Source organism: Rousettus aegyptiacus, unplaced genomic scaffold, assembly GCF_014176215.1.
Source record: "Rousettus aegyptiacus isolate mRouAeg1 unplaced genomic scaffold, mRouAeg1.p scaffold_m13_p_3, whole genome shotgun sequence".
Taxonomy (NCBI): Eukaryota; Metazoa; Chordata; class Mammalia; order Chiroptera; family Pteropodidae; genus Rousettus; species Rousettus aegyptiacus.
In genome coordinates, this window is record NW_023416306.1 from 128,126,232 (window position 1) to 128,145,208 (window position 18,977).

General features: G+C 38.2%; 1 protein-coding gene across 3 annotated transcripts in view; it reads left to right on the top strand.

Moving 5' to 3' along the window:
- FAM81A (family with sequence similarity 81 member A) overlaps positions 1 to 16,811 on the top strand; it is a 72,897-nt gene extending 56,086 nt beyond the window's left edge. For all 3 annotated transcript variants that reach the window (XM_016126950.2, XM_016126951.2, XM_016126952.2), the window contains exons 5-9: positions 2,507 to 2,636; positions 4,137 to 4,243; positions 10,001 to 10,136; positions 11,725 to 11,920; positions 14,484 to 16,811. In XM_016126950.2, the coding sequence (XP_015982436.2) occupies positions 2,507 to 2,636; positions 4,137 to 4,243; positions 10,001 to 10,136; positions 11,725 to 11,920; positions 14,484 to 14,608 (694 nt within the window). In that variant the 3' untranslated portion in view covers positions 14,609 to 16,811. The remainder of the gene's footprint in view (positions 1 to 2,506; positions 2,637 to 4,136; positions 4,244 to 10,000; positions 10,137 to 11,724; positions 11,921 to 14,483) is intronic.
- The last annotated feature ends 2,166 nt before the right edge of the window (positions 16,812 to 18,977 follow it).

The following is an 18,977-nucleotide window of genomic DNA, read 5'->3' on the forward strand; positions in this document are numbered from 1 at the left end:
AAAAACAATGACATGATTATTACTTTAAGTTGTGTATATTTTATTATAAAATTGAAAATTTTAAATGCATATATGCAGTTTGTCAGAATGTTTAAAAATACTTAAAATTTTTTAAACACATAAGTTAATAAAAAATTCTGTCCTAATAATTTTTGTTTTTTACTTCTAAAAAGGATTCTAGCATTTAAAAAAAAATAACTAACCAAGTCGTTCAGCTTAGAGAAAATGTGAGGTTGGAATAATTGAACTGGGAGCTTCCTTTCTTCAGAGTCTACAATAAATTAAATTTTCCAACAACTTTTTCTGTTTGCTTACTGTTATTTCTTGCTCCCACTCCTCCTCTCAGGGTGCTTTTTTCTTCTTATCGAAGTGCATTTTTTTAGCGATTCCTTCTATATGGGCTTGTAAGTGATATATTTTTTAATCTTTGTATGTCTGAAACTGTCTTTATCTTTATTTTATGCTTGTTCTTGGATAATAGGTTATTTTCCCTCAAACCAAAAAAGATATTCCTCCATTATCTTGTGATATCTGTTGTCCTCAGATATCTGTCATGCTATCAGTCTTTGATAGGTTACCTGTCTTTAGTCTGTGGTAGCTTTTGAGATTTTATCTTTATCATGGGTTTTCCGAATCTCACATGCTCTATTTTTACTTATCCCACTTTATATTCATTAAGTACTTTAAACTCATGTCTTTCTTTGGTTTTAGGAAATTGCCAGCACTCACACCACAGATACTGCTTCTCTGCCATTTTCTCCATTTCCTTCTGGAATTCCTCAAGTCCTCCTCGACTCATGTTAGCATATCTTTATTTGTCCTCCTGGTTTCTTAACTATTTTTCATGTTTTGAATCTGTTTTTGCTGCATTCGGAGTGAACTCCTCTCTACTATCCTCTAATTCACTGCTTCTATCTTTAATCATATCTAACTTAAAGTTTCTCAGGTCTGTTAAGACAACCGTGTAGTTTATTTCCAGGACTTCTAATTTTATTTATTTTTTAATCCACTATTCTTCCTTCATCTCTGCATGTTTTTGTGTACTAATTTAGAGTTCCCTTGGTGGATGTTAATCTGTCTTTGACTTTTTGAGCATCTTAAACTTATTTATTTTAAACCCATTTGATCCTAGCTTTTTTTTTTTGTATGTTTTTTATGCTTTCCATAGCTGATGGAGCCCCCCTCAAGCCTCTGGTTTCAGTTACGCTGGCTGTACGTGGAGCCAGTTTCCATTTTCCAAATCTTGCATAAGTGCCTTTCACTGGTGGGATCTCAGTCAAAACCCTGCTGGTAAGGAAGCCTGGAAAGTGGAGGTTTTGGGCTTCTGCCCCTGTGATATGGAGAGCATTCACAAGGAGCAAAAATGCTCTTTCAGTTCTGAGCGATACACTTATATAACCTCTTCTCCTTGTCACTCATCCAACAATATGTTTTTTTCTACGTCTCTTGCTTTTAGCCAATCCCCAAGTCTTCTAGAAAATGTCAACATATTGGGTGTGGCCAACTGTATATCAGGCCTGACTTTTTCTCTCTCAGTTCACCTGGTCATCAGAAACTCCTCAAGAAGACACAGATGTGAGTTGAAGGAAAGCCGTCACAGGAGCAGGGATAGATGCCATGGGAGTCTGGGCTCATGTAATTTATTTGTGCCTGTAGGACCTGTTCAAACCTGATGTCTGTATATATCCCTCCCCCTCAAAGATAGAGTGCTGCTCAGTGCCCACCTTTATGGCTCAGTGTTCATGATGGACTGCCCAGATTTCATGGTCACTCACTATCCTATGCTTAGGCATGTCATCTCTACTAGAGTCCAGTAGCAAGCTAGCAGCTACTTCTCAAAGCAGGATTAATGGTGGTGGACCAGGGGGTGACATTGCTCTAAATCCCTAGGGGTCCATTCTGTGACTCTCTGACCAGGGCTAGACAGAGGCTTCATACACAGCTTATCTGCCACCGATACTTTGAGCACCACTGGAACTGCCAAGCTGTAAGGCCTAAGGGGCAGAACAGTTTTCACTGCAGCTTGGACCAGCTATAGGGCCTTCCTCTGCCCTGGACCCCTCTGAAAGCATACGGCCTTACAGGTGTTTTGGTAAAAGGTTAGGAGGAGCACCTTCAAAAGTGATAGAAATTGCCTCCAAAATCTAAAGAGGCCCTGAACTTGAAAGGGTGGAGGTGATACTGGGGAGTGACAGACCACATCCAGTACACTCTATAAGCTTTTGTAATTGGGCTCTCACTGCATATACGGCTTTGTGCTCGTGAGCATTGTAAAGCCTTTGCTCCTTTGATGGTTACATCTCTAATCTTACAAAGCTCATCTCTGTGGTTTAACTTAAAAACCACAATGAGGGCAGCTCTCTGAATTTCTTGGAACCTCTGTTAAAAAGAATGACTCATAGTGCAGTTTCTTAGAGTGGGGTCATGCATTTTATAGTATGTAAGGAAGGCTTAACGCTTGTTTTTAAACTTTAATGAGAATTAGCTTTGTTGTTTGCCTGGACAGATGTGATGCCAGCATAGCCAGACTCTCTGCAGAACACAAAACGACCTATGAGGGGCTCCAACACTTGAACAAAGAACAGCAAGCTGCCAAACTTATCTTGGAAACGAAAATCAAAGATGCAGAGGGACAGGTATGGCGTGTATCAGGTAGCCATTTAAAAGTGGTAATTTGTCCCTAACTAAGAATAATATGGTGTTGCCTCTTTCTTACAGGAGACACTAACTAGGGCACCCAGCGTAAGCTTCTCTTTACTTCTTCCTTCCCCCTATGTCACTGCAGGGGCCCTTCATGAGTATGGCAACCAAACCTCCAAGATTTTGGGGTACAGTCCTAATTTCAAAGATTCTTTCCCCTCATTCCTAAAACATAGGTATATATATTCCATAAATTCTAAATTATAACTCCAAAACTGCCTCTTTCGCAGGTAAGCAATCAAACAGTCTTTTTCACATGCCACTTGTCCCAATTTTTGGATCAGGAAATGTTACTATATTCACCGGGACTCATCACATGTGCTACCTCTTCCCATGGTCTGTATGTAGGAAAAAGAGGAGAAAGCTAGGTGGTAGGTTGGCTAATGAATTTCAGAGTATTCTACCTTGAAATTCACAGATTAATTTCACAAAGCAAAATTCTTGGCACTTCGCAGTTTGTTGTTTTTTGGCCACTTAAAAGTTTCCCTTTGCCATAATGAGGCCTTTCTTTGACTTTTCCTGTAGTATCTGCCCTGCTCATTTAAAGAGAGACTATTCCAGTAAAATGAGCAGCTGGCCAATTTATAAGATTAAAAATACTTGGGTCCTAACTACATCAATGAGTATCTGAATCAACTTATGTACAAACACAGATATTCTAAAAATATGAAAAAAAAGATAATAAAATGACAAGTTCAATAATTTTTTTCAAAGAATGAGTGAGAATAAAATTATTACATCGGAAAATAGATGCTAAGGAAATATTAAGCTTGCTGGTAGCCAAGTCAAGTAAAATACATGTAGCTATCTATAAAAAGAGAGATACTTTTTCTTTGTTCTGGATCTGATAAATAATTCCACGAATCTTTAGGTAAGGAACATTGAACATAATTTTTGCAGAAAATAAAGACATTTTATATAACACCAGTTTTATGTTAAATGTTAGTAAAAAGACAAGGGTAATGGGTAGTGGGAGAAAAAAGTAGGAAGGATGTAGTTTATGAGTTATATTTTCTGGTGACTTAACAGTATGAAGTAAATCTAGGAGCTTAATGGATTTCACAAGTGATAAGAACTCCATTCTCTGTGACTCGCAGGCACATTAACGGTAGAAATCCCACTGTAAAGATGACGATATTTTGTTCCAGCAGGCGGGAATAGTATTCCTGGGCAGGAACTGGGTTAGCTCATCAGAGAACTGTAAAGTTAAGTGCTCAGTGCATAATGAATGTTTTGGCAGTGCTACTGGTCTTGATTTTTGATAGGTGTGTATGAAAGGAAATGGAAGCGGAAGGAGGAGGGGAACTCCTAGATGAATGTATTAAATTAGATCGACTCTTCATGCCATTTGACTAGAATATTGCTTACTAAATGTTTTCCGAAGTTACCTCTGAAAAGGTTTGATGTGATGTTTACAAGCCAAGTCTCTTTTCCAGATTTCTCAGCTTTTGAACAGAGTAGACTTGTCAATATCAGAGCAAAGCACCAAACTGAAGATGTCCCACAGAGACAGTAACCACCAGCTTCAGCTTCTGGATACTAAGTAAGTAATCAACTTATGAACACTTGTTTTGGTAGAAGTTCTTCATCAGCTTATTCAATACTACAGTTTTTTCCTCGATTTTTATTTATTGCACAAAGTAAAAACAATACTGGAAGTCCAAAGGAAAAGTTTCCATGTAGCATGCTCTCACTTTACCTTCCTAATTTTATTTTTTGTGGTTGGATAATAATTCATCTGTTGATTCAATAGACATTTATTAAGCACTGGCCTAGGTGCTAAGGGTCAGTAATGAAGAGAAACAGACTCTGTTCTTATCCTTATGGAGTTTTCGGTCTAGGGAGTTGATGACCATTAATCAAATAATGACGAAAATGAGCATTTGCTATATTTTTACTAACATGATAAATGCCTTGAAAGGAAGGGTACAACATTTGTAGTAGGCTAAATAATGGACCCCAAATATCCCCACATCCTAACCCCTGTGAATAGCAAAAAGGGACTTTGCATACGTCATTAAGATTTTTAAATGGGTAAATTATCCTGGGTTATTTGGGTAAACCAAATTTAACCCTCGAAGTTCCTAGAAGAGGGAGGCAGGAGTCAAGAGAGAAGGTCAGAGTCAAGAGAGAAGATCAAAGTCAAGAGAGAAGGCCATGGGATGTGGAAGCCAGGATTGGAGTGATGTGCTTTGAAGATGGAGGAAGGGGCCACGGGCTATGGGAGCTGAAAAGGGCAAGAAAACGTTTCTCCCCTGAGAGTTCCCAGAAAAAAACCCATCCCGGCTCACACCTGGACCTTAGTCCAGTGAAACCGACTTTAGACCTCTGGCGTTCAGAACTCTAAGAGAATAAATATGTTGTTTTAAACCACCATGTTTGTGGTAACTTATCACAGAAGCCACAGGAAACTAATACGATGGTGCTATGAGAATGAATAACAGAGGCCAGGTTGTAGGCCTTCCTGGGGAGGCGATAGTAAGAGCGGAAGAATGAATGGGATTCGCTAGGTAAAGAGCGAGGTAACGACATAAGGGATGTACTAGCTTATCTTGCGAGAAACTGCAATGTGGCAAAGGTGGCTGGAACGAGAGTGAGGGGAAGTGAGGGCTGGAGCAGAGACATGAGGCTGGAGAGGAAGTGGCCAGCTTGCAGGGACTTGTACGCCACAGGACTTTTTGTTTCTATCTTGAGCAGTAAGGAGCCATTAGAAGATTTTAAGCAGATGAGGCAATGTAATCATATAATATATCTTATTTTTTCAATGGCCTTGGTTGCATTTGGAAGGAAATCATGAGGAGCAGAAGCAGAGATGGAGACCTCCATTAGGGGGCCCTGTTGCCATAGTCTGAGGGGAAAGATCTGCACGAGGGCGATTCTGAGTGCATCTACTGAGCGCACTCTTCATTTGTTATGCTTGAACATTTTGTTATAGTGAGGCTTTAAACTGTGACACGCATCTGCTGCTCTTCCGCTCTATCACAAAACCCTACACCTTTTCCTATCCTGAAGCTTGATGAGCTTGGCATTCTCCTGCCAAGTAAGAAAGCAGAGCCAGTAGTGATTATATGTGTGTGTGTACTTGTGCTTTTGTGTGTGTATACATACACATATGTATATTTGACTTAATGTATCTTTTAAAGATGACTTCAGTATGGAAATTTGCTAGAGGCTTGTGGGAAGTTTAAAATAATCATTCTCTTGGTTCTTACATCTCATTGCCTCCATGCTTAATGCTCTTTCAGGGTTGTTGCCAATTTAACAGGAATTCTCTTATGAAAAACATGTTCCTTTACCTCTAATTATCTGTATTTATATAATTATTGAGTCGTGTCACCATTTATCATAGATCCTGCAAACTAGCCAAGTACAGAAAGATCTCTCCAATCCTCTTTATTCCATCACACGGGAAGAAAAAAAACACCTTAGTATTTTTTCTCCTGTGTATTATTTCCTTAGGAGATATTACTAATCAGCAGACATGAGTATCTTTATTGCTGCTCCTACAATTTAAAGTCTATGAGTCTATACACAAAGGAAAGGAGACAAAGCCTGGGGCCTATGTGACATAGAAGGGCATACTGGAGACCCAAAGGTGAAACCCTGGTTGGATGAACTAGGAAAAATCCCATTCTACAAAGAGATCATAAGGAAACTCATCTGTCTAAATCTTGGGTCTGGGTAGAAGGGTAGAAGTTATTTCTTGAAAATTCAGGATCACAACACTACCTTTTTATGGATTTAGAACTAGAATTCACATTACCCAGTGTATATAAAATCACAGTGTATAGAATTACCTTAGGATGATACAGGTTTAGTAGCAGTGCTTGGTTGGGGTGCTTGGCAGAAGCAAATGTATATCTTCAGTTTTCAGGCCTTCCTACAGGAAGGGAAAGTACTAAGGAACATGCATGTACAATCAAATATTGTAGAACCACATAAGAAAAATGCCACATAAGTGATACGGTCAGAAGAAACAACAAAAAGCAGAATCAGACTTCTGAATACTGCATGTATAAGAATTATTGGATAAAACAAGTATACATGTGTATATGTATATATGTGTGTTTGTGTATATATATGTAGGTATGAGTATTCACGCATTTTGAAAGTATGTCTAACAGATAAGATTTTGTTAAAAATGGCTAGTCAAAACGGAGGAAACAACCAAATATGACTTCCACAAAATATAATAATCAAAAATAAGAGCTGTAACCTCTGACCACACTTGACCAGGAAGCCTGGCCAGTGACCTCACTCAGCAGCGGAGCTCAACCAGCAGTCTGCTCAGTCATGGAATATAGCCTGAGGTTCTGTCTGATCATGAATCCCAGCCTGCACCTGGAGTCCAGCCAGTGGCAACATCTGGGTGGGGGGCATAGCTTGGGGTGCCGCCCAATCAAGTGCAATTGCAGATCCCAGCCTGCAGCCCTACCTGAACTTAGAATCAGCCAGTGGCAATATCTGCTGGAAAGCACAGCTTGGGGCCCCACCTGATCAGGTGCAGTTGCAGAGTCCAGCCTGTAGCCCTGCCCAATAATGGAGTTCACCCAGCAGCACCACCCTGCCAGGGAATACAACCTGCAATCCCACCCAACCAGAGGTTATTGCAGAGCCCAGTTAGAGACTCCACTTGACTGTGTAGCTCAGCTAGTAGCTCTGCCTGTTCAGGGAGCCCAGCCAGCGATCCCCCCACCTCATAGCATGGACAGCAGTCCTGCCCAATTAGATACCTAACAGATGTACACAGATTTGATCTCACAGCAGCAGATACACATCTCTCTCAACGTTCTCTAGAGTAGGTCATATGTTAAGACACAAAACCAGTCTTAACAAATTAAAAAAGGTTGAAATCAAACCAAATATCTTTTTTGACCCCAATAGTATACAACTAGAAATCAATGACAGGAAAAGTGGAAAGCTGAGAAACATGGAGATTAAACAATCAGTTCATGAATAATCAGTATGTTTAAAGAAGATCAAGAGGGAAATTTAAAAGTCTTGAAATAAATGAAAATGGAAACATGACATAGCAAAACATATGAGATGCAGCAAAAGCAGTTCTGTGAGGAAAGTTTATAGCAATATACACCTACACTATGAAAAAGAAAGATCTCGAATAAACGCCCTAACATTATACCTCAAGGAATTAGAAAAAGAATAATAAACTCATCTTAAATGTGGCAGAAAGAGGAAGTAATAAAGATTAAAGTAGAAATAAATAAAATAGGGGCTAGGAAACATTAGAAAAATAATGGGGAAAATAAGCAAAACTAATTGTTGTTTTTTTGAAAGATAAACCAAATAGACAAAATTTTAGTTGGACTAACCAAAAAAAAAAAAAAAAAGGAAAGGAAGAAAGAAGACTTAAATTATAAATGAAAGAGGAGACATTACAGCAGATACCACAGAAATACAAAGGGTCATAAGAGACTATAATGAACAATTATATGCCAACATATTAGACAACCTAGAAGAAATGGATGAGTTTCTGGAAACATATAACCTACCGAGACTGAATCATGAAGAAACAGAAAATCTGAACAGACCAATAAAGAGTAAGAAGATTGAATTGATAATTAAAAACCTCCTGACAAATAAAAGCCCCAAACCAGATCTCTTCACTGGTAAATTCTACCAAACATTTTTAAAAGGATTAATGGTAATCATCTTCAAACTAGTTAGTCCAAAGAATTGGAGAGGAGGGAACACTTCCAAACTCATTTTGTGAGACCAGCATTACCCTGATACCAAAACCACACATAGACACTACAAAAAAATACCCCTGATGAACACAGATGCCAAATTTCTTAACAAAATACTAGCAAACCAAATTCAACAGTATATTAAAAAGATCAGACACCATGATCACATGACATTTATACCTGGATGCGAGGATGGTTCAATATACACAAATCAATGTAACATACCACATTAATAGACTGAAGGATAAAAATGTATGAGCATTTTGATAGGTGCATAAAAAGCACTTGACTAAATTCAACATCTATTCGTGATAAAGACTTTCAACAAATTAGGTATAGAAGGAATATAACTCAACATAATAAAGGCCATATATGTCAGGCCCACAGTTACCATCATACTCAGTGATAAAAATTGGAAAGTTTTTCCTGTACGATGAGGAACAAGACAAGAGTGCCCACTCTCACCACTTCTATTCATCACAGTACTGGAAGTCCTAGCCAGAGGAAGTAGGCAAGAAAAAGAAATAAAAGACATTCAAATCAGAGAGAAGTAAAATTATCCTTGTTTGCAGATGACATGATTTTATATATAGAAAACTAAAGACTGCACCAAAAAACTGTTAGAACAAATGAATTCAATAAAGTTGCTGTGCTCTGTAGTCAGTCTCCCTGGTCAGGCAGGGCTCCTGGTTTGGCTTCCTGCCCAGCTAAGGCCAAAAATCTTTGTTTTTAATGATATGACCAAGTGGTGTACTTATCACTTCTACATGTGTCCCATTGCCTGACTTAGTCATATGACCACACCTAGCTGCAAGGGAGGCTGGGAAATGTAATCTCTGTCTAGGCAGTCATGTACCCAGTTCACATTTGAGGGTTTCTTAATAGGGAAGAAGAAGAGAACAGATATTGCAGATAATTAGGGGCTTCTACCACAATGGGAATAATAATAATAATTATTATTATTATTAAAGTCACATATATTCTTTTGTACTTTTATTACGTTTCTTAATAAAAAATAATAATAAAGTACTTAAGGGAAGGCAGCAATGTAAAGTATTTTAAGGTACTTGCAAAGGGAGAGGACTAGAGGAATGGAAGGTTATGTTTTTCTTTTATTTTTTATTCAAATTAGGAAATATCTGCATGGGGCAAGAGCAGTTTGGAGACCATTAGAGAAAAAGGGATCCAGGCTCCAGTCCTGAGAGATAAAAGGGAGAGGGGGGAAGAGCCCAGGGGAAGAGGGGAGCCTGGAGGGGAGCTGAGACACTTTGTCCTTTGAGCCAGGAGCACTGGGGACCATTGGAACGGCAAACATTAGCACCTGCTTGGCTCTGTGTTACTGTGTAACATCTCAGTGCCCACACTGTCAGCTCTTCATGGGTATGAAGTATTATCAGGTGCTTTTTTGTTGTATACTCTTTTCCTCCTCACTCCTTCCCAATTTAATACTAAATGCAATTTTAAGAAAAGGTAAGCATGTAATTCTGAGTGAGTTGAGTTTAATGCTGACATATTTATGAGAGATTCGATCATTGGAAACTGAGGTTGCTTGATGTCATTTTAAAATTGTTTTACATCTAACTTTTTTATTTTAGATTTAAAGGCACAATTGAGGAACTCAGTAACCAGATTTTATCTGCACGAAATTGGTTGCAACAGGAACAAGAACGGATAGAAAAAGAACTTTTACAAAAAATCGATCAGCTTTCCTTGGTAGTTAAGGAAAACAGTGTAGGTATTGAACTTTAGCAATAACATATTAAAGTTATTTTGTGGGGGTCTGGAGTGTTTGAGTAATGTCTAGTAAATTATCATTGATTTATTTAGCACCACATTAATCTATTCAACTGTGTCTTGCCTTAGCACCCTTTTCCATCGTTCATATTGATTCCTTGTATTTGTTATAAAGTAATGGACCACTTTGACTTATTTTGAGTACCGAATACTAAGGAGAAAATTTCAATATATTCAGCTAAGATGAATTAAAGTCAAGACCGTAATGAACCAAATAGTCCATCTGCTTTTCTAAATAAAACTAATAATTAGAAACTTCATCCTAGCTTGTTCTAATTTCATGATCTGGTAAAAACACTATTGACTAGATTTCTCCCTCCAAGCCCCTCCACTACACAGTTGCCACAGTATGAGATGTCATGGTGCAACCTGTAATGAGAATTCGCTATTTTTTCCCCACTTTCCTTCTCCTTTTACTCCACTCTCCCATAGGACTAAGATGTGCCGAACTGCTCAAAACCAGTATCGAGAAAACCTTGCATATATAGTATTAAAAATCAGTAGACTGTGAAACCGGAATTTGCAAATTTTTTGGTTTGGTTGTCTAGCCTGACCATCTCCCTCTCCCTTCTCTTTTCTTCCACTGCTTCCTCCTGTTGGACTTTGATGGAGCAGCAATGACTGGTGCAGTTTGCATCCCTGGCTCTGCTCTCTCTCAATGTCCAGCTGTTGAATTGCAGATTCTGCATCAAATGGTATCAGAGAGTTTTATCATGCCATAGCCCACTTACAGCTTGGTGTTTGTAGTCCTGACTGCTAAAGCTTACCTGAAGATACAGATTCCCATAAGAATGTAGCATAGTTGAATGGAAAGGAAAGGAAATATTTAATATTTCAAATATTTTTAGTTGTTCTCCATATTTTCATCAGATCTACTGATTGATTTACGTAGATTCATACTAATACATTTTGTAGGTGTCTGGATCTTTGGATCACTGTTATTTTTATATGAGGACTGGTTTAATAACTAACAGTAAATCCCAGGATATTTATGGCTTTAATAATATAGAGAGTTATTTCTCTTTCATATAGAACATGTCTGGGTGTAAGGATTGCAGGGCTGATGTGGTAGCTTGTCAGTACTCAGTGATCCAAGATCCTCCTCACTTAACTTTCTTCAATCCTAGAGAGTGACCCTGGTCCTCAGAGTTCAACATGGCTGTTAGAGCTCCAGTCATTACGTCTGAATTCCAGGAACAGAAGAAAGAAGGAAAGGGCAAGGATATGCTTCAGCTGTCTTTTAACTTTTCCTGGAAGCTACTACGTACACTTACACTTACATTGGCCACAACTTAATCATATGGCTACCCCAAACTCAGGAAACAGAAAATTTCATCTTTATTCTGGGGGACCTTAAAACCAGCTGAAAATTGGGAGAAAGGGAGAATGGATATTAGGGTGAGCAATGATCAACCTATGTGATTCTGTTCCCTGCAGAGTGTTGTTAAATGATATAATGGATGCAAATGCAATGTAGACTTTTCTTTTTGGAATAATCAAGTGCAATTCTTATCATGGATTTCAGGGAGCCAGTGAAAGGGACGTGGAGAAGAAGCTCAACCAGATGTCAGCCAGACTTGACAAGATAGAAGAGAGTCAAAAGAAGCATATGGAAGTGCAGAGAACAAAACAAGAAGAGGAGAAGGTACACGGACGAATCAGCAAGCTGGAATTACAGATGAGTGAGGACATGAAGGAAATGAAAGCAGAAGTTGATGCTGGTAGGCCACAAAGAAAACAGCTCTCATGGTTTATGTTCTATTTGATGTAAAAAAAAAAAAAAAACAACAACAACCCAGTAATTAGTATTCCCCTACAACTGCCTATGAACCTAGCTAATGGCAGTAACATTATGTCCTTGGGTGATTTCCTAAGTAGCTGTGCTGTTTTGGACTAAAACATTGTTTCAATTCTACGTACACAAGAACCATCAAGAGGGACAAACAAAACAAAATTTACTTAGCTTGCAATTGATGTGCACTTTCTTTAGTACTATTTGTGGATTCTTTCCATTCATAGCCAAGGTCAATATCTCAGAAATAAGCGCATATCTTTGAGGGGCCTTCAAGGCTTTATTTTATACTGCTAGCAGTAGAGGAATGATTTTCCTCTAATCAGAAGTCAGCGGAGCCCATTAATTTGCACTTATTTAGAAGAAAATATTAGAGCTGATTTCAACTGCTGAAGCACTGTCATATAAAGGAATGATTAGATTTACACTCCGAGTCAGGAATACAGAACTGGAACTAATAAGTAAAAGTTGCCAAAGACAGATTTTAAAGACGATATGAGGCAGAAGTACATACAGCAGGTCCTCAAACAAGGTCATTTTGTTTAATTTTGTGTTATAATGTTGATGACATGCCCTAGGAACTTAATTCTTATTTATATCAATTAGCCTACTGTAAAATTGGTTTTGTTATAGTCGGTTTGCTTAAAATCACATAAGCTATCAACAAAATTAAGTGAGGATTCACTATATCCTCGATTAATGGGTCCTAAAAAGATACTGATGGCTTTGTGAACATGACAACTCTGCTAATAGAAGTATTCAAGTAGAGGCTGGTTGATCGTGGTCAGGGAAGAGAAGACAGTCTCATAGTGTGAGAAGGTGGACTAAATTACTTCCTAGCTCCTTCAGATTTTCTTCTGTGGAACTATTAGTATTTTGGCCACATGGAGATAAAAGTAGTTAGTTATCCCAAAGATAATTTTGTTGTTACCACCAAATTTTATTATTTAAGTAGAAGCCACCATTAAATTTATGAATTGAAGAACTCGTAAAGATAAAAATAAATTTTCTTTCTTGATCTCTTGGACTACTAGAATATGGTATTTGAATGTTCCATCAATATTTAACTTTGCATCATTTCCTGAGTGAATTTATTATCATTTATTCAATATACCATTGAGGTTTTTAATATTTAGTATCTAATAAGAAAATCATAGGAACCTTTGTAAATTATAAATATTTATTTTTATTACAAAATCCATACATTTCTTAATGGAAAATTATAAATAATAAAATATTTTTTAAAATACCCCCTTTCATCCAGAGATCATTTTTATGTATCTTTCTAAATATATAAGATACATACTTTTTAAAATGAAAGCTCATGTTATACATGCTGATTTGTAGCCTACTCTTTTATCTAGTTATGTGTTGTATCTTTCCATTCAGTAAGAACAGTATTTTAATACATAATGTTTATATCTCTTTTTCATGAATGCTACATAAAGAAAATTTTATTAGAGAAATTCTAAATTTACCAATGAAGATTAGACCTTTCAAAAATTTATTTTAAAAATCAGTAGGAATACAGAATGATATGAAATGCTCTTTTGATAGAGAATTTTTTCTTTTTTATCTTTTTATTTTGAAATAATTTCAAATTTAGAAAAACTAAAAGAATAATCCAAAAACTCTACATATCTTTAGTCTAGATTAACTGATAAACATTTGGGAAATTTGCTTACTCTCTTGTTCTCTGTGTTCGTGTGTGTATGTGTGTGCATGTGTTTATGTGCCTGTGTGTATATAAATGTCATTTTTTCCCTAAATCATTTGGGAGAACATTGCAGAAATTATGCTTTTTTTACAACTTTATTATTTCAAACCATATACTCTAAGAACAAGGACATTCTCTTAAATAACTGTAGTACAATATAACATTGATGAAATATTTTTCAATGTTCAATTTTAGGCTTTTGCCATTGTTTGCTTCATAGCAAAGCTTCCCTGGTCTAGGTTCTAATGCAGAATCTCACATCATGTACAGGTATCATGCTTCCTTATTTAGTCTCATTTAATCTAGATCAGTTCTTCAGTGATGTCGACATCATTAAAAAACACAGGCCAGCCTTTTGGGGAATGCCCCTCAGGCTGGGTCTGTTTGTATCCTCTCAGTTAGACGCAGGTTGTAGGTTTTGGACAGAAACAACATGCAAGTGATGTATCTGTCCTTCCCAGGTCACCCTGGCAGGGAGTACCTGATGGTGGTTTCTCCTAGCATTGGTGAAATTAGCTTTGGTCATTTGGTTAAAGTGTAACAGCCAGATTTCGTCATAGTAATAGTTCCTTTCCCCCTTTGTAATTACAAAGTAATCTTTAGGGAGATACTATGAAAATATGTAACTATTCTATTAACCATAAAACTTTCACTCCAGTAATTTTAGCATCTACTTATAATTTTTGCCCAAATCAATTATTACTATATGCTGTAGAATTTGATACAGTATTGTTTTTTTAATATTAACTCTTGTGAAATTTACCTCTCTTTAAAGGATTTACAGCCATCTATGAAAGCATAGGAACTCTCAGGCAAGTTCTCGAAGCCAAGATGAAGCTGGACAAGGACCAGTTACAGAAGCAAATCCAACAGATGCAGAAGCCGGAAGGTCCCATGTGAAGGGAGTTGGGACAAGGACCTCAGAGGTGGCTTTGTCAGTGGGGCTGGGAGTTAGATGCCTCTGTAGCCAAGCTGTCGTGGCATTCAGGATTGTTCTAGTCATGGCGTGCATGTGCCAAGAAATGTGTTTTCATGGGTCTAAATGTTTACCTTGCGTCTTGAAAACACTCTATCTTTAAAAGTATTAAATACAATTTTTACCACTTTATGCCACTTCTCTAAATTTAATGAGATATCCCCACCCCCATATTTAGAAAGGCTTTTAGCCCCTACATTTTATGAATGAAAATACTTAATTTTACTTCAATGCTTGATACTCTAGCCAAGACTTTACTATTTTGAAAAATGTCATGGTAACTTTTTAAATGAAGTAACTAATGAAGTGTCACAGAAATTTGTTGCTCTTCACCCTAAATTAAGAGAATGTCCTGTTAGATTAGAATTCAGCCTTTGAGTCCAGATTTGGATTTTATTATTGTTGTCATTGCATTTCTTATCTTGGTTATCTTCTCGTAAATCTTGTCTTTTATAGGGGGAAGGGACTTAACATTTGGGGAAAAAAACACCATTTATATAATGAAAATAGTTTAAAAATTGATAATTGCCATATAGATTGCAAATTGAAACACAAACTTAAGACAATTATCTAGATAATACAAGGCACAATATTTACATCAACCACCTAGTTATATCAGGTTTTAATACTGAAAACTTTTTCAATTACCCACAGCCTGTGTAGTGATAGCCATATACTTAATAATGAAATGGTGGTTAATAGTCTATTTATTACACAGTTGTTCATCAATCATAATAGGATGTGAGGATTTTTCAGGCTTTATGATCACCTCTCTCAATGTTTCCAAAATTGGCACAAAGTGCTAAGGTTTATATATACTTACTATATTCGTGTGCCTTGGGTTTATCACGTCAATGCACTATACCCTATAAAGTTTTGCAGACAAAATGGAAGGCATGATATGCATCAGAATTATGATGTAAGAATGGGATCCTATGTATTTTTTAAATTCTAAAAATTTTATCACTGTTAAGACATTAATCATCGAGTAGTATTAACAAAATGGAAATTCACACTTTTGTATGGACAGAGAATCAAGTCTATATTGCATTTGTAACACTGTCAAGAAACTTTCATTTTGAGCAACATTGTAGACGATGGGTGTTTCATTTTCAATCGCCATATTTGATTAGTCACTGAAAATCGGCACCAGTGCTGTTTGTTCACCTATGTATGTAAAACCGATAGTGAGACACACGTTGTCCTAAACTGTGAGGGTGCCCAGGAGAAAGAAAACAGGAGTACTTTTAAAAACTTTTTTTGTTTGTTTGCTGAGGACTCAGGAAAATTAAAGCATTTTCTATTTTTAGGATAAATCATAAATGAAATATCTAACTGGCTATTACTGTTTACCCATATAAAATATGCTGCTAAAGTACATAATATTTTACCCTCAATGACTTGACAAAATATTTTTTTTTGAATTTGGACCTGAGAAGTCATATAAGGAATATGTCACTCGACACATATTTCCTTATTTTGTCATGAACCTTTGCATCTCTATATAGGAAGACTATTTTCACTTAACAACAACAAAGAAAAAGGTTAATGCTCTTTTGCAATCAGAAAATGAATTTCTTTTTGTGACAGAGTAACCATGTTGTCAGTTCTCCATGTTTAAGCACAAGCCACAGCACAGAGATCCATGGCCCTTCCAGCATGTCTCTCCTCTGGAGTCTCTGAAAAGGAAGAATCAGCACAAGTGACACCTGGGAAGAGGGGAACAGAGGACACCAGCCGGACTCAGGTAGAGGGCATGACATGAGCAGGTGACGCTTGGCTGTCCACTGAGTTGCTCAGGTGCTTCCAATGCTGCCAACTCCATGTTTCAAGCCCCAGCAGGGGGTCTCCACCATGGCTACATGTTGCAATTACGTGTGGAGTTCAAAAGCTACTGTTGCCTTGGCTGCCCCCAAATTAAGTCAGAACCTCTGAGAGGCGGGACACAGGCATCAGTATGTATCCATCAGTATGTATCAAAGGCCCTTGGGTGATTCATGTGCTGGGGAAGTTGTGAGCCACCAAGCTACACCGTACTCTTATCACCAAAGTTTAAATGAGAATCAGCTTCCGTGTTCTTTCCTTTACCAGAAATTTGCAATAAAAAGAAGAAAACTTCCAAATGTATGTGGTGTATGGTTTTTTTTAAGTCTTTTAATGTGAGGTGAAATTTTATTTCAGTCAAATGCCACGGGAAGTGCTCCCCTTCCCGTTCTGTGGGAACTCTATGGTGGTTGAAATGAAGTGCTCCGTCCCTGGCAGGCCAGCTGGGGACCGGAAAGTCGCAGGGAGTGAGCTGCTGTCTCTGGGCATCTGAGGCTGCTGGGCCCATTCTCGCCTATGGAATAAGGACAGCTGACAGTTTCTAGTGTGAGCTGTGTGCCAGGCTGCCACCTTGGTGTATGTTAACTCATATCATTATAAAAACAATGATTTGGGTTAATGCCATTCCCCATTTTACAGACCAGAAAGCTGAGTCACCTAAAGGTTAAGCGACTTGCCCCAAATCCTGCAGCTAGTAAGTAGGAACCAGGATTCCAACCAGGCAGCCTACTGCCACAATCTGGGCACCTAACCAGTATGCTACCCTACCTCTAAAGATACATCCTGGCTTCCCACATAACTGACTAGCCAGGCCACCAACTTCAGCTTCTTCTCTACATGGCCTTATTGTTCTGCTGTCTGAGTCCCTTTGCTTTTTAATGCCCTGATTTCGAATGCCTATAGAGCCACTCATATTAGCTTTGCTTGGGTCAGATGTCTTCCTCACTGGAAGGCAGTTTGTATGTATCACTGGAGGCAGTTTGGTGCTACAATACTGTACGATCACAGTCATTTTATCTGCTGGACTGTAGCTCTGTGCACTGGGAGATGGGTTGTGTTGGGTGAGCACAGAGCAGAATAGGAAAGATGGCTCCCTCTAAAGTGTGGTTATCCCACTAGACTTTCAGCCTGAAAAATAATACAAACCCATGACATCCTGGAAACCCCTAGCAACTATATGGAGTTCCTTCACTGTCCTTTTTCACCTGTGTGACCTTAAGAAGTTCTCTTCACCTCTCCGAGTCTTAGTTTTCTCATCTGCAAAATGGAAATCATAGTAATTTAAAATAGGGGTCTAGTTTATAATTTTCGAAACGTTGAAGTAGTTTATTCGGTCCTGGGTATCAAGTGGTGAACAGTAGGGAGCAGAAGGAGAGAGATTGGTGGAGTAACATAGAAAGTATATGGGGGTCTGTGTCTTGGTTGAAAGTGTCCCATTATCTACTGGGATCATGTTTGGGAAGTGACTCTAATCTCCAAAAAGACTGTACTTCAGCCTGAGACATGGAAGAGCAGTAAAGCCTGGATGAGGAGATAAGTAGGCAGGACCAGAAAGGGGATGGTCCCTGAATGTGGGTAAGGGCTGGGCAAATCCTCAGGCAAGTTAGGGTCATCACTGGAGCAGGCCTGGCCGGCATCGAGAGGGCTGGGACAGAGCTAGAGAATGGACGACTTCACGTCAGGAGGGATAAAGGTCGACGTGGAGGCCAAGGGTGCAAAGCCCAGAGTTCAAGTTGGGAAGTGAGATCCAGAACAGGTTGGGGGGCAAAGTTAGAATCCCCCTGAAGAGTGGCATTAAATGTATGGAGTTACAGTTATGAAACTGTGTAGGAGATTACATTTCTCATTCCAGGTTTTGGGTTGTTGAATCTCAAAAATTTTTTTGTTATCCACATAAACCCAGAGTTAAAGGACTTGTCTCTCATGCCCCACCCCAGACCTGCTGAACCAGAAACTCTGAGATGGGCTCAGCAAACTCCTTTAACATGTCCTGTACATGATTCTAATGCAAGTTAAATTTGAGAATTGGTGATCTAGAGCTGTAACGTAATACAGGAGTTGGTAGTCACAAGTGGCCACTTAAATGTAAATTAACCCGAATTAAATACATTTAGAAATTCAGTTCCTCAGTTTCAGTGGCCATATTTCACGTGCTTAATAGCTACATGTGGTTAGTGGTTTTGTCTTGTACAAATGTAGAACTTTTCTATCATCACAGAACATTCTGTCAGACTGCCCTGGTCTAGAGCAATAATTTCCTCACCCTTTCAACTCTGTCCACAACTCTGTCAGCCTAGAATGAGCTTTGGACCTGGAACTTCCTTCCCTCCAGTCTAATCTCTACAATGTAACTCTAGTTGTCCCCATCAGAGATGACTTCCCAGATCTTTATTTACAAGATCGTGTCTCATCTGCCAGTTCTCATCAGTAGATACTGCTTCCTGGAGCATTACATTGAGAAGGATGGGG